The sequence below is a fragment of the Anopheles marshallii genome, chromosome 3 (assembly GCF_943734725.1).
Source record: "Anopheles marshallii chromosome 3, idAnoMarsDA_429_01, whole genome shotgun sequence".
Lineage (NCBI taxonomy): Eukaryota > Metazoa > Arthropoda > Insecta > Diptera > Culicidae > Anopheles > Anopheles marshallii.
The window spans coordinates 31,297,404-31,316,065 of record NC_071327.1 but is presented as its reverse complement, the minus strand read 5'-3'; the positions used below and the strand labels follow the sequence as shown (position 1 = coordinate 31,316,065).

General features: G+C 42.5%; 2 protein-coding genes across 2 annotated transcripts; one reads left to right on the top strand and one right to left on the bottom strand.

Annotated features, from left to right (window-relative positions):
* Positions 1-10,253: 10,253 nt before the first annotated feature.
* LOC128712489 (nuclear hormone receptor HR78) lies at positions 10,254-15,010 on the top strand. Its single transcript, XM_053807380.1, has 5 exons — positions 10,254-10,310; positions 12,561-12,918; positions 13,002-14,067; positions 14,144-14,421; positions 14,493-15,010. Exons 1-5 carry the CDS (start codon positions 10,254-10,256, stop codon positions 15,008-15,010), a joined length of 2,277 nt encoding a protein of 758 aa, XP_053663355.1.
* Positions 15,011-16,275: 1,265 nt separating this feature from the next.
* Positions 16,276-17,958, bottom strand: LOC128714061 (U4/U6.U5 tri-snRNP-associated protein 2). The gene is made up of 3 exons (XM_053808939.1): positions 17,925-17,958; positions 16,602-17,841; positions 16,276-16,531 (listed from the first exon to the last, which is right to left on the bottom strand). Exons 1-3 carry the CDS (start codon positions 17,956-17,958, stop codon positions 16,276-16,278), a joined length of 1,530 nt encoding a protein of 509 aa, XP_053664914.1.
* Between the last annotated feature and the right edge of the window lie 704 nt (positions 17,959-18,662).

Genomic DNA, 18,662 nt, shown 5'->3' with positions numbered 1-18,662 from the left:
GAGTAATTTAAAATTTGGCTTGGTTTAGTGCATCGAACTCAAATTAAACAGGAGATTACGAAGTTTTCTTTCGTAGTGGCTGTTTGTTGCTGGTTTTTTTATTACGGGTTCGACGCCTTTGCTTTTGCGGTGAGAGAATAATGTGGTAAAGGGAAACAAGAGCCCGTGTACAATATTGGCGTTCTCCTCGTTCTTAACGGTGTTAAACAATTAATTTTATAATTTTAAAAAATAAAGAGCTATTAGAATTGTTGTCCTCATTTTAATACAACAAGAATCTTCCAGTTATCGAAGTTGAGGCTTGGTTCATTCGTTCCATCTCACCAAACATCGCTCCATATTTAACCGCAATTGTACTTTAATTAGCTTCGTCTCAAGAGGATGCAGCGTGCACTAAAGGATTGAAAATACACCGGAAGTGGAACGCTGAAACGTGCCATATCGTACATTTCATATGTGCTGTAATGTTTCCCTTCTGTATGGATTGCGGACCTGCATGTCCGGAACAAAAGACTCTTTCAACGGAAAGGAAAGGAAAATCTCCAAGAAAATGTTACTTTGAAGAATTGTGTAGACAAATGATTGTTTTCGTAGGGTAATGTAGAAAACAGGTGTGGGCAACATTTCAAGAACGTTCATATGTGTTCCACTCGCGTGTGGGTCTTATTATTTTTGTACAGTAAAAATACACAAGTACAAGTCCTTTGCCTATTAATTCACAAAAGCAGCTACATGTGTCCTTTGTCAGCAACGTACTTAAAGACCATGAAAAACTTGAAAACGAACAATGGCTCGTGAGCTGCCAGTGCTAGCTCATATGTGGTGCATCTTTCATGCAAACTATTTACTGGATCGCGTAGACATTTGTTCTGCGATGCAATGTCTGCTACATGGTCATAATTCCAATTGCGACATGTTTATTTAACCGATTAGCGACTCGATGCGAGACACCACCCTTCGAAAGCAACGTTTCGATAGCATCCACACAGAAGAGCTGAATGAGATGTACCACATGTCTAACGTCTGGTAATGTATATACCCATACGGTAATGAGGCCCACGAAAGGATTCAAAAGAGTCCTGTTGGGTATGGTTAATGTAAACAATTTCGACATAGATTCTTTCTCGATATTCAAGCTGCAATCCTGTTAGAATACCTACCGCTAGACAAGCTTGAAAAGAAGAAAATTAGCCATGGAATCTGTTACATCATCGGTTATAGCAACATCCCTACGCGGAACTGACTACCCAGTAAGAAAAAATCAGCTTTAGTGGCGAAACAGTGGCTTATTGTCTCTAAAATACCTCCTCCGAGCAGAATACAAGCTTATCCACTCTTAAACTTCTCCTCCGATTCTACCTTTAGCAACTGAGAGCTTGTGTTATACTTTGAGTTCTAGCAAACGGCATCCAGTTGCTAGCGCGCTTCTGCAGAGCATTCCGTTAGCATCTTTAAACTTGTGTTATACTTTGAGTTCTACCTAATAGCATCCAGTTACTAGCGCGCTCCTGCAGAGCATCCCGTTAGCGCCTTTAAGCTTGTGCTATACTTGGAGTTCTACCTTACGGCATCCAGTTGCTAGCGCGCTACTGCAGAGCATCCAGTTAGCGCCTTTAAGCTTGTGCTATACTTGGAGTTCTACCTAACGGCATCCAGTTGCTAGCGCGCTACTGCAGAGCATTCTCCGTCAGGCGATTGACGATATAGAGTTGGAAAAAGAAATGAGAGAGAAATAGCGAGAGGAGAAAGAGGTAGGGAATGAAACACAATAGTTCCGATTTTGCATTTTGCATTGCCGTGTTAGTGTCTCAATAATTATCATTTGTTTGGTCATAAAAAGAGTGTAAACACCGAAAATTACGTACGGAACTTTAAAATGTATTCCAAGAGGATTAGAAAATCTGGACTTTTGTACCGAAAGCGAGCTAAAATAGCTTCAATGTTCACATCGTCTAATGATAATCAGGAACCTACACCATCAACCCGTAAGCTAAACTTTTTCCATGTCTGAAACTATAGTTCTCCTTAAGATATGAATTGTATTTCAGACACAACGACTAGAGTAACAGAAACAACCTTTGCAGACGAATTTGTATCCAGTAGTAGTGATGAAGAAAGCGATAATGATTCGATTGACGAACATTCATATGATTCGAGTGATGATGACAACCAAATTTATGGCGAAGAAAACTTTGCAAACATGTCAGTCATGGATTGTTTGCGATACTGGGCACTTGTGACAAATCAATCGCATAATTCCATACGAATTATATTGAAAATTTTTAGAGAAAAATCGAACTGCGATTTGCCAAAAAGTGCTAAAACATTACTGAAAATACCAAAACCGCACCAACCTATCAGTGCAATTAACGGAGGAAAATATTGGTACCATGGAATTGCAAAAAATATGACTATTTTTTTCAGGTAACTATGCAAAGAGAAATCCATAACAAAATAAGATTTTTTAAATAATATGTTTTTACCATTTTAGGGATACTCCACCAGTCCAAAGATTTTCGCTCAACATATCTATTGATGGATTACCATTACACAAAAGTAGTAAAACTCAGTTTTGGCCTATTATGATTAATATTCACGAAATGCCTACGGTTCCGCCGATGATAGTGTCTATATTTTGCGGCCCATCCAAGCCAGGAGATTTAGAAGCATATCTACGTCCTTTTGTTGATGAAATGACAGATCTTATACATAATGGGATTTTAATAAACTTCAGGAAAATTCCCGTAAATTTAAGAGCCATCATAGCAGACTCTCCGGCTAGATCATTCATTAAAGGTAATATACAATGATTACTATAAACTAATGAGTAAGTGGTTTTGAAAACATGTTATCACAAACTTTTCTTTTGTTTTAATTTTAGGAGTGGTTAACTACAATGCTAAGAATGGTTGCATGAAATGCAATTGCGAAGGAGAATATAACTATGAGTCTCGCACGGTAATTTTTAAAGGAGTTTCTGCTTCCAAGAGAACTGATAAAGAATTTCGTAAGGGTGTTTACGGAAAATACCATAAAGTTATAACGCCATTAATCGACATTCCAAATTTCGATACAATCTATGATGTAGTTACATCTGACCCATTACATTTGCTAGATTTAGGATGTACACGAAAATTGCTTTTAGGATGGAGAGATGGATCATTAGGTTTGAAAACAAAATGGTCTATGCGACAGTGCAAACAAGTTTCAGACGGTCTCAGTACAATTAAGCTTCCTTCTGAAATTCACAGAGGACTTCGTAAAATGGAATATCTACGGCATTGGAAAGGTAGTGAATTGAATTCATTTTTGTTCTATGCTAGTATAGTGGTTTTGAAAGACGTCTTGGCTAAACAAGTTTATAAGCACTTTTTATTATATTTTTGTGCTATAACTATGTTGTCTTCTGAAGTATATAAGCAAAATTGGCACGTAGCAGGTAAGATGCTTGATAATTTTGTTGATGAATTTAAAAACATCTACCACGAAAGGTATATTACCAGTAATGTGCATAATTTGCTACATGTTTTGGATGACGTGATGAGATTTGGTGTCCTTAGCTCGATTTCCACATATCCTTTCGAGAACCATCTTCAATTTTTAAAAAAAATTATTCGAGGTGGAAAAAATCAACTTGAACAAGCCATGAATCGTATTACAGAACTACAAAATTATCTGATGATGTCGTCGAAACAAGAGCTATTCAAACCATCGATAAAGAAAAAACAAGATGAGACGTTACTACACTTGAGTAGGACATGCACGTTAAGAGAAGGCAATCGCGATGGTTGGTTTTTATGTACCGATAATACCATAGTGCAGTATTCTACTGCTGAAGAAACACCATCTTTACCGTTAATTTATGGAAGAAAAATGGAATTCAAAACCGACTGGTTTTCTTATCCTTTCAAATCTTCCGTCTTACACATTTATAAGACGCAAACGTCAAATCTATCCGTAAAACATTACAAATTTAAAAGTGAAAATGTTAAATGTAAACTTGTTGCTGTACCAACATCAAAGGCAGGTGAAATAGTATTTGTTCCGTTGTTACACTCATTTTTCAAAAAATAAAAACATATAAACATATAAGCACGCCTGAAACCAAATTTATTGTACTCAATCATTTTATGACATATAGATAAATAAAACAACAAATGCAAATTGTAATATTTCGTGTAACTTTGGGTAACTAACTTTATTTCATGTAACTAGTTAATATTCATGCAACTTTATCAATTCACTAAAATTACATATAGCTGAATTGAGTTTTTGTTTGAAAATATTCATTCCAGCTTTGGAGCTTTGATGAAATGCGATGTACTTTTTCGCAGTCCCTTCGCAAGCAGTCTTTTGGGAGCATTTTTCAATTTCTTCATGAAAAATTCTGCTACTGATGCTCTATTAACACTCACTAAATCAGTCGTTCCTACTATTTCGAACAGTTTTGTTATTCTTGTATGTCGCATCATCGCTATCTTCGGTCCAGTTTTTCCAATTCCTGTCCAACTTATTTCAGCGAATAATTGTTTAGAAAACAAGAGATCTATTGCTTCGGTCATCCTATTCTCACTTCGCGCTTCCGTGATGTTCGATTTAAGATAGGACAATACTTTATCCTGATATTCTGGGTTGTTTAAATTTTCATCAAATAATTCTAGTTGAACGCGATCTTCGAGTGGAGTGAAATTCATTTGTTCTTCTGCATTTAGTCGTTGTTCTTCTTTTCGTTTCGGTCCGATATTATCAAGTAAAATTTGTATACTTGCAAGTATTGTGTCGAGTTTTTTTGCGTTTTGTTCATTTTGGGCCTTTATATCCTGCACCTCCTTTTCTATTCTTTTGCAATTCACGCATTCTAACATGGTTAGCGGTACAACGTTGCTGGTGTTGTTCATATCTGTAACAAACAAATTTAGTATTAGTATAGTTGTAAACAAATGTATAAACATGTGAACGACATACCGTCTTCAATAAACGTGGTTTCGTTTTCAATTAGAATTCTGGGCGACAGCTCTGTTTCGTACGCTTCCTCATTCCTAGACGAAGAACAGCTTGCGGATAAATGCTCACAATTTTCTATAACAGAAAGGCAATCGGTAAATCACTTGTAGAGTTGTTTACATGGTGATGTACATTTACATACCTTCATCAATAAGCAGATTTTGGTACGTTTCCATTTTCTGTTTTGCCGATGGTTTTTTGAATTTGTTCGTTTTCACATTTTCAACCTGGGATGAAGATTCACCGCTCATTCCTTCTGCGATCTCGTCTGCCAAAAACGAAGAACTTATGTGCCGGCGCTTTACGACACAAAGCATTTTGTTCCAAGAAGTAGACGCTACGCTGTCTCCGTCTTTCAACATTTTGTTGATTGATGGACCGTTCTTCACATTAGGCCACAACAGAGTTGTGTTAGATTTTGTGGCATCTAACAACCATCCTTCTGGAACCACCGAAATTTCCTTTTTGCCATTGGCAGAGATAGTTTGAACCACCGCAAAAGGCATTGTTAAAACCGCGTTTGCTCTTCAGGTAATGCGAACACAGACTGACCGTAGGAAAAAAGGCATGCTTATAAGCAAACACAAGTAGCACTAATAACTGCATTGTCTATCTTGTTGCAACACGTTCACCGCCGTGTCAAAAAACACACAAACTAGTAACACATTTGTCCATCGCGCACACGGATATAAATGGTCATAAAATACATTGCTGAGCGGTTGACAGATTGAAAATACAATCATTGCTTTACTTGGGATTTTAACGAGAGGATACCAACACAGACAAACAGCTCAAACGGTTAGGAAGTTAGCCAATTTCAGTAGAGACAATTGCTACCTGAGTTCGATTACCGAAAAGATACAACTAAAATTGCGAATGTTAAAAGATTAGGAACAAGAGCGAAGGATGAGGAGAGAAAAAATAACCAACAAGACAGAAATGCTAAGAATCGAGAAAAGACGGCATCGATAAATACTGGAGAAGGAAGGAAGTATAATAAGAGAGAGCAAATATTTTTTTTTAATTTTCTCTCAATTCTATTTTTAGAATTGCTAGTGTGAGAGAGATTATTTTTCTGTTTTCTCTCAATTATATTTATGGATGCTTTCAGTTCTACTTTTCAATTAAGCAGCGCCGAAGAAGCGATCCTTAAGGCTGACGGTTGCCGCTAAGCATCGCCGATTAAAAATGTTGTATGCTGTTGGGCAGCGCTGCTTAATGACTGAAATTATACCGCTAAGGAACATCGATTTAAGCGACGCTTAAAGATAAAATCGTTCACGTTTTCTTACTGGGTATCGGGCTATGGGTAAATAAAGTCAAAGAAAGCTGAAAATGGCAGGCCTAAACCTGTTGAAATTGTTGTGCCGATAAAGAAGAAGATATCAATATGAAACGTGTTTGCTTTGTATTTTTCGTTATAATTTTGTAGCTATCAAATTTTATGCTGCCAATAAACGATATGATTTCTTTAACAATGAAGGGTTAATTTATGCTCCGGTGCCAAGGTATTTGGTAACATGATGTTCTCTATACACCTTGAGCAATTTGCCGGAAACGTCATTTTCATCACGCTGTCAAAATCGAACGAAATATTAAGCTCCGTGTACACAATGCAGACCATAAAATGTTTCCAATTTCATTTAATTTCCTTTCTTAATGTATCTCGCCATCAATCCGATATGATGCAATGTGTATTGCATTAAATTAAATATAAACTCAATTATTTTCATCAAAACAATTCCAATTCGAATCTAAATTATGCCTAAATTCTACCGCAACATTTCCAGCAATATGATGACGCCACGTGTAGTTGCAGCTTGATATGCACAAGTGGCTACGGCTGCTGTCAAAACAAAGCGATCAGCATAGGAAAAACGGGACCGTCGCGCTGTTCCGCGAAATCGCTGGGTTGGAAGTTGTGCGCTGGGGCAGAGAAACAGGTTCTCGCTTCGAAACAGTGCTCTTCCCTGTTTCCATTCGAAATGTTGCGACGACAACGCACCTGTTAAGACGCATCCCGCAAGCCAGACGAACAACGCCAACCGAACAGTAGTACTTTGCGGTCTAGTGAAGTGTAATTGTTCCTACCCGATTTAGTGTGGGTGCGTGTTTGTGTGTCGTTCTGAAGGTGTGCAGTGTCCTGTGTAGAACCGAATTCCGTCCAAAAATTGACCACCCCAGCATACATCGGGTGCTTACACAACGTCGGGCGTGCAGAAGGAAACGGCCTAAAGTTCACGTGCGATTGTTTGTTGAGTGTGTATTATTCTTTGTGTGTGTGTATCCGCGCTCCACCCCCTTCGCAGTAGTGTGTTTCCATCTCAGGTGAATGTGTGTACCGTGTTCTGATGACGTTGTTGATCTTACGGAAATACCACCAACGATGTTCAAAGTGCTCCGTGTGACCGTGAACCGTGCGATTGAACAGATTGTTGCACTGGGGGGCCTCCCACTTTGAAGACGTACGCAGAACAGGCATCGCAGCAGGCGCTCCATTTTACCGTTAGAAATTGTCTCGTCGACAAGCTTGGGCCCCCGTGGCAACGTTTCCCGTTTCAATCAACAGCAGAACAGGAAGAAAACAGCAACAACCGGCCAAGGGTGAAAGGAACCCGCCAACCCCACCCCTAACGAATGAAGGTAAATGTCACCGGAGGAGAGACAGTGGGGGAAGCTAAGGGACAATAAAAAGCATACAGCAGCGAATCCTTAAAGTGATCCCATTTTTTCGACCATTCACCGTCGTTCACCTTTCGCTTTGTAGTGAAACGATGCTTGGGCTTCCTGTGGTTGGGTGTGTGAAGCCGAGAACAAGATCGTGACATTTGGCCTATCCCTTGCAAGATGGGAAGAGAATGTCAGCGGCGTAAATGCAACAGGCCATCGTGCGATCGACGTACCACGACGGCCACGAACGGTTTGTGGGGAGCGCATGTTTGCGTAATTGGTTAGTGGGAATTTATAAATCATTTTTCATTCTAGAATGCAATGCAATTCTGCTTGACAACTTCATTCTGCTGAGCGCCGCAAGAACCGGGCTCGTTGGGAAAAGAAGCCCTTTGTACTGTCGTCGTCGGTTCTACGCTGGTGTACCGTTTTGATGGAGATGATCGATTGAGATCGGTCTCGCTCTTGCCGCGGTTCGTTCATCGCTCCGTTTCCTTTACCGCGCCATCGCCATTGTTAACGATCGGCGCGCGCGATCAGCATCAGCTCGATCTAACCGGGGCAGAGAGACCCAAAGGGAAATCAAATCGTTTCACCTTGTTTTTTTTTTAATACGTTCCGTCTCCGTGTGTTCACGATATCAAATGTCGCCTGGCGCGTTTGTGTGCGTTACAGTATGTGTCAGAAAAGGTAGAAAAAAGACACCCTGCCAACCATCGGTCAATGTAAATATAGTCCCCTACCTACGGGATTTAATATGCTACGGCCGTCGTAGTCTTCTGCCCACTGCCGCACAAAGCGTGCGGTTTAATACAACGCCATATTGTTACTACTCCTCGCAAGACCTCACAGCGGTCGAGGGAGAGGATATGGGAGGGATGAAGTGGTCATAGTCACACACATCACCCCCGAAGTAATATGCGACAGTCGACCTTTTCCAATTGGCACACAGATTATGCCGATCTGAAAGTGTCTCGTCTTGAAGCGCTGGTTTGGGGGTTTGTTGTGTTGTTTTTTTTTATGTTCAACGCACACGATCCTCTCGCTTCCTTGTTTCGAGTGAACGAACGGGTTCTTGTTTTGTTCCTCTCTCTCTCTCTAGGGGCAGGTTTTACACACCTGGCGTAACAAAACACGCGAAATAAAATTAAAGAAAACTGGGTGGTGAATGTTGGCCTCCGCGAGGTGAATGTCACCCAAACCCGCTTCTGGATTGTAGCGATTGTCTCTGTGTATGTGTGTGTGTGTGGAACTCGCATCTCAGCAGACAGCAAACAACGAACTACCGGAATTGGGGTTGTTTTTGGGGACAGGTTTTTAATCTCTCACCAAAAAGAATTATCAAAATCGAGATGCAGGGATCAACTTACCAATGTACTAAAAATAGAAAATTATTGTTATTGAAAACTATTTATATTCAACACAACGTTTCTACCGCTATATAATGTATCGTGCAGATAAAAGAGAGTTAAAAGATAAATATAAAACAGAATAATAGTTCGTTTACCGCTAGTGCTTGCAAGAAGGGAGCAAGAGAATACGATACAAATCCAGTTTAAAGTTCCATTTCGGAGGAAGTAAGTGCAGAATTATTTTTAAATCACAAAACCTTGAAGTCTCCCGGATGATCCGAACAAACGCCTGCCGAAATGTTATCAAACATACTAATAAAAAGGTCAACTATTATCTGATAATTGCATATTTTCAGGCGTTTTCAACCCATGAAATCTGTTGGTTTGCTCATTTTAATTTTGACAGGGGGAATTAGTGACGAAGAATCTGTAGCGGTGTTCGTTGTGGTTTTATCACCTTGAAATCCTTGGGGATTTACGAGGAGATTTTAACATCTAAAGAAAAGTTTTCCTCTCTTTGTTTTTAAATTGAAGAATGTATTACTTCTATTTTCCCAAAACCAGTTTTAAGTATTTCAATAGTCCTTACAGATACTCATCCTTATCACGGCCAAAAGATAAAGTTTATGGTATTACGATACTCCAAACCAACCCAACATGATTAACTTCCAAGCGTGTAATTTGTAACGGGTATAGCTCGCGCTGGGCTGTGTGCTTGTCTCACACTCTTCATACGCAGCGAAGAAATTAAAACTAGATCGTGTCGAGGAAAAAGTGACTTCGTAGGCAACTTTTTCTTCTCCCACCTCCAACCTTGCCGTCGGGCGCACTTCCAACCCATCCGTGGGTATAGCCCTTTTGCGATGGATCGGTGGTGATCGGTGCTACTGCGTCACCGTTGAGAGCACCTTGCTCTGTGCTGCAGATGAAAGCAGCAATTGGAAAGGGAGCCCGGGAGGAATGCGGAGGATGGGAAGAACTATGACGAGGCGTAACGGTGACCATAATGAACACGGAGCCGCGAGAAAAGGGCGCTACCCGGTAGGGAAAGGCTGGGAAGGAAAAGAAGGCAACCAGGATGGAAGAAAGCGACGCGATCAGCATCGTTCGTCTCTCGAGTGCGCTTCGCGCGCGCGTGTAAAGTTCAATGAAATCTATCAAAACGGGCTTCCCATCTTTCTCCCGGGAAGGGTGTGTGTGTGTGTGTGAGAGAGTGACCAGCGGTCGATGTCCGCGATCCACCATCACCACCACCAGCTCGCCACTGCCACGCTGAGATTGGATGTATGCCTGCCGCTCCACTGATGGTGACCGGGTGTGGAAGGCGGCTTTTGAGGGCGATGCCGCAATAGAGGTGTGCATCATAGCAGAGGGCGGATAATGTGTGTAAATATGGTGCACTATGAGCGCGAACGTTGTGCGGTGGTTGCGATCTGGTTGATGGGAAAATCAGATTGTGCGATCTTCGTGTGGTGATGTACGCGATCGGCAGAAGGCTGTAATGTGAGTTCAATTTTAAAACTTAGTATAATTTAAACATATCTAGTGAACATTCGTATGCTTAACGGTATAAATGACAGTAATTGTATAATTTTTGATAGCGTCATTTGTCCAATTCAAGATGTCCAATAGCTGGCTTGAGTTCAAGCGCCAAAGATGTTCTTTCTATTTTTTTAAAATTAAGGTAGATTGTGTGGAGGTGAATAATTTAATACATTTCTCGTGGTTTTGTGTTAGTTGAAACCGATTTTCTGGATAGCTTTTGGTGTTGAGATGTGTCCGCTGGGATAAAGGTTTATACAGAATCAATTTCATTTTCATCAATTTCAAAGATGCTAATAGATTTCACGTCTACCACAGCACAATCCCGTTTAATTTGAAAATTATCCAGGTTTGGCTACAGTCTTACCACTAGTACTCGAAGCCCCTGTCTGTCCCCAAAATACCGGTGGTCGCAATCACCATTCCATGGCCATCCGAAGTAGGAATTTTATCCAGAAATCATGCGTTACGATCTCCGCTATTGGACAGGTTCAGATTTACACCGCGTAATTCTATGTAAAATCTTCAAAAAATTGACTTACTTTACATTAGACAGAATTCCGCCTACAATGGTATACAGGTTGTCGATAAATTCATTAACTTTTTCCCGTGTTTTATTCGATTTCAATCACATTAGTTAATAGTAAAATATATTTAATTTGCATGAAGTTATAAAATTGTAAAATTTTGTTTCGGTATTCCTTAAGACACTGAACACTTTAAACAGTGAGTGAAAGCTTCTATCTGATTCCTATCCCTCTTGCAATTAATTTTGATTGCACTGCTAATGTCCCTCAATATCTTCCACGCGTTAATGGACGCGTCCCGCTTTTATGCACACATTTCTGCAAAGTTGTATTACAAAAAAAAAAAAGGTTCAAAGCAATTGACCGTATCGTATCGATTCAGGTGCAATAATCTTTCCATCAGCATCAGCGTTCGGGCATTACCGAGGCTCCCGAAGTGCCAGAACGAACGTAAAAGCGCGGTGCGTGGCGAATGCAGGTGCGCGAATGCAACACAACGCAGGCTGTGTGTGTGGTTGTTGTACGCGTCTGTGCATGGCCTAACCTTACCCTTCGTGCCGAGATTATGGTGCTGGGAAATAGAAGGCATTCGTGAAGAGTGGCAAACGGGAACCATCAGAACCAGAAGCATCCCTACAAATTACAGCAGAGAAACAGTAGCTGTGGCGGTCGTGGTGTGTGTGTGTGTGTTACGCTAAGGGGAACTCTGGGCCAGCCAACCAGTCAGCCAGCCACCGAGACCGAGAGATGCGCACAATCAACCATCCAGAAGTAATGTTAGATCGCGACCGAAAGCGAGATAGAGCGCAGAAATGAACCAAACCCAATGGAGGGCTCCCCCTGTGGAGTGAGAGCAGTGGGAAAGGCAAGAAAAAGACAGCATCAAGCGGGACCCGTGCTGCGGCCGGAGCACGCCAGAAACGTCCAGAGCTTTGACCTCTGTAGTAGCCGGCGAAGAACTGCTGGTTGATGGTAGAATCGACGATCAACAGAAGGTTGCAAAGATGACGATGATGATGATCGTGTTGATGATGTAACGTTCACTCGATGCAAAGGGTTAGTTCCGACTGACGGAGGGTTGGAATTTATGTATGCTGTCTAGCTCTCGTTCTTCTCGCTCTCTCTTCGTACCCTTTGGGCGCGAAGGTATCGAAGGGTATCGTGGCAGTAGCAATCATTTCCATTAGGTACCGTGTACCGTACGGACAGTTTTTTTTTCTCCTGTGGCTAGAGCAACAGGTGAACGTTAGCTCAGGAAAGTTGGAAAGTCGATCAACGCACAGTGGGACACGTTGACTACTTGCACACTGTTCAGTGCATGAAAGGGTTGTTGAGTGTATTGTTCGAAAAGTGAATAAACAAATGAAGTTTATGAATATCAGGTTGCTTTTATTACTTTGAAAATAAATAGTGACATTTAAAACATTTCATCTCACGCCTTTCTCTCATCCTTCTCTCCGGACAGATTATGAAACTGGAGGGAGGCATGCATCTGCAGCAGCAGCTCAGCAGTGGCAGTGGCTCATCTGCCCACGGTAGCAGTCTACTGGAGGACAAATCCTACCAATCGTCCCATCATCAGCAGCTGCAACAGAACAGTGTCAGCATCGAGCTGTGTCTGGTGTGTGGCGACCGGGCCTCCGGTCGGCACTATGGTGCGATCAGCTGTGAAGGCTGCAAGGGCTTCTTCAAGCGATCGATCCGGAAGCAGCTCGGCTACCAGTGCCGCGGGTCAATGAACTGCGAGGTTACGAAGCACCACCGGAACCGCTGCCAGTATTGTCGGCTGCAAAAGTGTCTTGCCTGCGGTATGCGCAGCGATTGTACGTATCTTTTACCGCGAAGGATTGGCTACGTAGTGGTGTGTTTTTAATTTCCAAAAAAACTGCTGGTTTTTTGCTTCCAGCCGTCCAGCACGAGCGTAAACCGATCATCGACAAGAAGGATGGCCAGATGGGACCGAACCCGAACAGCAAGTACAATCCGCATCGGAACAAAGAGTACCATCACAGTGGAAGCGTCAAGAGTGAATCGAAAGGGGCGTCTGCAGCGTCCTCTTCCGTATCGTCGGCAGCAGCTGCCGCCTCGTTTCTGAACTATCTGCCCGGGTTTAGTTTGGCGGACTTTACCGCGAACCTTAGCAAGCGTACGTTCGGTGACAAATCGATCGGTCGCGATGGGGTGTCGACGGAACGACCGGCTGCATCTAGCTCGGTTGGACATCAGTTTGCTTCTGCCGGTGCTACCGGTGTTGGAACCGGTGCGGGTGGAATGTCCGGAAGTCCGTTCGGAAGTTTGCAATCGCTTAAGATGGAAGTGCCGGACGGTCGGCAGGCGGGGCCGGAGCTGGGGAATGTGTCCACCAGTGCGGCCGATTCGATTGCAGCTCTGATTGGATTGAACACGACGGCAGCCGTAGCAGCGGTAGCAATGTCGAGTGCTACGCTGGGTGCTACGACTCCCAGTGCGGCAGCAGCTGCAGCCGCTGCTGCTTCTCTGCTTGGCGCCGATACCACCGTCGACAGGAGTGGTGATGGTGGAGGCGGTGGAGGCGTTGGTGGTAGTGGTATTGGATTGCGTGGAAGCAATTCGAATGTGTCGACTGGTGGAGCTCAGTTTCCATCCCTTGCGATGGATACCAGTGAGACGGGCTCGCTGGATAAATCATTACTATGCAGCTCGCTGGAGTTCCTCCAAAACATGGAACAAGAGCTGAACAGCAGCCTCAACAACAATTTCGGTATTAAGTCTGAACTGAACAACAGCAGCGACGAGGTGTGCATTGAGTTCGATTACGGTGGCATTGGACGAGGAGAACCCATACTGACCGAGAGCTGCGTAGCGTTCGACATTCAGGTGCCAAACGTGCTGCCTAACTATTTGAGTGTGCACTACGTGTGTGAGACCGGTTCGAGGCTGCTGTTCGCAACGGTTAACTGGATGAAGAAGAATCACGTCTTCCAGATGCTCAGGTTGGTGTCGAATCGAATGTTGTCTGGCAAAAGATGAAGGAATAATAAATATTTCTTGTGTTACGCTTTTTTTCAGTGACGGATTTCAGGGTGAGCTGGTGCGCCAGGTGTGGCCGGAACTGTTTATGATCGGATTGGCACAGAGCAGTGGTCAGCTTTCGTTCAACACGATCATGCTGGCATTGATCCAGTATATGAGAACGGTCATCCTGAATAAGAAGTATAGCGTCGACGTGATTAACTACCTGATGAAATACATTCTGCTGATACAGGAGTTCGTGAACGATCTGCAGAAGATGAATCTGACCGATCAGGAATACGCTTATTTGCGATTACTATCGATTTTCAATCCCGGTTAGTGTGCTATAATGCTTTACATCCCTTTCCGTTCATTATACAAATCTATTTTATGCTTTCCACCGTAGATAACGCACTGCAAGATAAGGAAAAGAATCAACATCTGGTAAAGTTGCAGGAGCACATACTGGTCGAATGTCGGGAATATTATCGCGATCGCCACGCACGGCTTGCGAGTAGTGAAAGTGAGGAAAACCTTCGCGCTACCGAGGAGGATGAAAATGAGGAAGATGATGTCGATTATTACGAGCGTAGCCAGAACCGTCACCATCATCGACAACATCAGCACCGCGGCACCAGTGATGGTGATCATACGCGTGATCAGATACAGGGTGAACAGCGGTTGATGAAGCTACTGTTAAAGCTACCGACACTGCGCGCACTCAACTCGAAGTGCGATCTAGAGGATCTGTTCTTTAACAATCTTATCGGTCAGGTACAGATCGATAGCGTGCTGACGTACGTGATGCAAACGAACGATGGGGCAATATCGTTTTCGAACCTTGTACAAAAATACGAACCAGTCGGGGGCAACAGCAACAACAGCAACAACGGTATCCCAACGGCAATGGATAGTGACGAGTAGAAGACATCAAGCAGGGGGAAGCATATTTACTGAAGAGACTGATTGATTGGCGTTTTGTCTTTCTTCCCCACCGGCAGTGCATTCAAAATGTGTTGACGCTCTAACGCGAAGGCAGCTTAAGCAGCATCAGGATACGTTCACTATCCTAGCACCCATCGGCCTTTAGTCTATGTTTTAATCCACCTATGTTTACGTTTTATCGCTCGTTGATCCTCTGAAAGATGCACAACATGAGCAAAACCCTGACCGTGGCCTTCCCGTTTTGATACCCTGTTAACTGATTTCAATTTACGCATAGGATAACAATTTCGTTCTAGAATGAGTAGTATTATTAGCTATCTTTTTTATTATCTTCCCCTAAAAAAAGAATTATTATACGATAGGGGTAGCGTTGCACGACATCGAATGTAGCGATGCAATTATAATTGTATCTATTCAGTGCATTTCAATCTATCATCAATGTGTGTGGGTAGATTGTTGCTTATCTAGAGCAACTGTTTTGAACCACCGTGTTTTTTTTTCTGCAGTCCTGGAGTATGAGTAATAATGTTAGCACCATTACCATCCAATAGACAAAAACTTGTAGCAACAAACATGTATCCGTACCTGAGGCAGTGTAGTAGTTGTTTAGAAAACGATCGTTTGTTCGTGAAATGTGCGCAAAGCGAAGGCGAAACGAAAGATTTATTGTGGAACAAACAAGGCAATATTTAGCAATTAAGATTTCATCAGGTTTACGTCCCAGATTGGCATTCAACGGTCAATGAGTTGACTGTTTTTGGAGAGCCGATGTGTTAGGTTATTTATATACACAATGTATAACAAGTATTGCGAGGAGTATTTGCTGCATAGTTTATAGATTGACATATATATATGATTCGTAACATAGAGCCCTCCTCATACACACACGTATATACCACTAAACGACAATATTTTCTCCACTCGGGAGAAACAAATTTGATTACACAGCGGTAGTGAGATACGGAAGAATCCCGCAACTGAAACAAATAAACTTTACTTTATATGTAATGTTGCGACGTGACATACTTTACGGTCGCTTCTCATTGAATAGAGAGCTCTTTTTTGCGTTTAGCATCCCGAAAAGTGGCGTCGATTGTTTCTTTCGGTCCAATATTTTCAGTTAGGCATAGAAATGCGAATAAACATTTAATGTTTACTTCCAAATGTAAAATTATCTATTGAAACACAAGCGAATGCGTAAAGAGTTGCTACGAAAAACAGTAGCTTTAAACCAAACCACTTGTTTACGTTTCATCGCTTTCCTGGAGTTCGTAGATCTGGATGTACGCCTCGGTTAGCGTGATCATCTGTGGCAGAATGTTGGTTACATGTAGATCCTGCATTTCGTACCACTGGTTAGTGCTTTTCTGCAAGATGTGACACCGGTAAGTGCCGGAATTGGGTTCACCGTCGTGCACGATGTTTGCCACCAGATTGTATTTGGTGTATCGATGAGTTTTCTTGTTTTCCTCTGTCAAGATATCACCAAAATCCACGTTTCTAAAAAAAAAACACAAAAATAAATGATTAGGACAACAACGGTGTTAAATGGATGCATCTGAATACATACTTGACCGGAAAGTTGACGATGGTTGGATTTTTCTCCAAGAAGAACGTGTTCTTAGTGAACCGTTTAATGTAAAGGATGACATACTTGGGCAGGCGAGTGATTTCGAATCGCTTCAAAAAGTTATCCTTGTACGTTTTGTACTCCTTCTCCGAGATGGAGTTAAACTTGGCCAGCAGTTGGTACAGATTCACCTGTGGGATAATGTTTTCCCGCAGTTCGTCGATGAACAGTGGTGTCGCGGGAAGATCACACGTCAGATATAAAAATGTCGACGTTTCTTCCTTTTCCTGATATTCATCCGTAGCCAATAGAAGCTGCTTCTGAACATCATCCAATTCGGTTGGTGGTAGTTTCCGTGTGTAAATTTTCATCTCTCCCAAAAAGCTACGATTAATCACGGACGAGTCCGGTTGCTTATTCCCCCGCAGCTGCTTATGCAAACTGTGCAAAAACCATGAAAGAAACTCGATCGGATCACCCTGCTTCGTGATCTGGAACTGCTTGTTACTCCACAGCACAACCGCTTGCAGCATCTCGTGTGGTGAAACGTGTGCCTTAAAGTTGCGTGGATTCCACAACTTACGCAACAGCTCACCGAAACGCTGCACCAAGGTAAAGGCCGTATCGCCAGGAGGCCGTTTAATGTTGGCATAGTTTTTCTCCATTAGAAAGAAGTCACGGATCGGTTTCACGTGTGACAATGCCTGCAGGATTACGTTGCAGTAATCGTTGGCTTTGATGTTGTTCAAACCTACCACACCCGGGTGATAGAAGGTACCGTCGACCGTACGTGATTGCTTCACATCTTCCCGATCCAGGCTGCGAATGTCCCGCAAAGTAAACACCGGATCCAGCACATACTTAATGTCGTCCAACGACGAATCAATAATCTCGTAGTTATCCGGCAAACAATAAAATTTCAGAGTGGATAAGTTCAGAAACACGTGGTGCGATTCCGCTACAGAATGGGTGTACGCGTGAGTGTTAGTTCCGCGACCCTGGAAGTATTTTCCGCACACCAGACATGCGTAAACGTTGATGCGGGTCAGCGAAACGGAACAAAGCTTCTCGAAATCAAAATCAAGCAGATGTCGATTGATTGTGTCCAGATAGGGACACTGTTTGGATCGATCCGTAACAGTTTGCTTCCGTTTTACAGCCAACTGACCACTGTTTTCACCATCCTCATCTGGAAGGTCCTCCAGCTTAGGCTTCTTGGCCGCTGGTGCTGCCTGTCGCCCTGCAAGAGTGTAAACAACACACATTTGTGAGGTTACTAGGTAAAATTTCCGGTAAGTAATGAATGAAAGTAGCAACACTTACCGGTTTGTGAGATGGTTTCTTTCACTGGGGCCATTTTTATCTTAACAAAAGGGTAGAATTTGGGTTATTAACGCGGAGGAAATGAAATTATTGTAAAGCTTGTTGAAAAACAACTATTTTTCCCGCATTGAAGCTATCACAACAAGCCGACCGAGCAAACGTCACTCGTTGCTCAACAGCCGATTTCACGCACACTATCAAAGACGATAGAAACAAAACAAACTTGATCACGAAATTGGTCTATAATAAAAGTTAACGTATAATAGGGCTTATTTTTATTGCATTATTTTAAAAGCGTTTTAGAAAAACCTATATATACTGAAATATTACCGATCAAAGTAGAAATATGGTATGGAAACCAAACCCACCAACGTGCAAACGTACAAGCACTCAACCCAGACGTGTATCTCTCCCGCGCGTGAAACGTCAACTTGCAAAGCAAAAAGGACTTCGGGTGAAGAAAGGGCACTGCATAAGAAGAAGATTTGTTTTCACTGCGTTCGGATAGCTCGGGAAGGACGTATCACTTGTCGTCCGCTGGTTTTCCGCTAACAAACTCATTTTCCGTTCGCTTATCAGCAGTGATTAATCGTACAGTGAGTGTCCCATAGTGTGTGGCAGCCATCGAGACATCGACCAGTCGATGACGCGCAGCAAAGTGTAGCCACAGTGAAAAGATTGTCCCCAGTGAGTTGTGGGGTGGTGTAGAAACATGATGGTCTATTGTTTCTTGGTGTA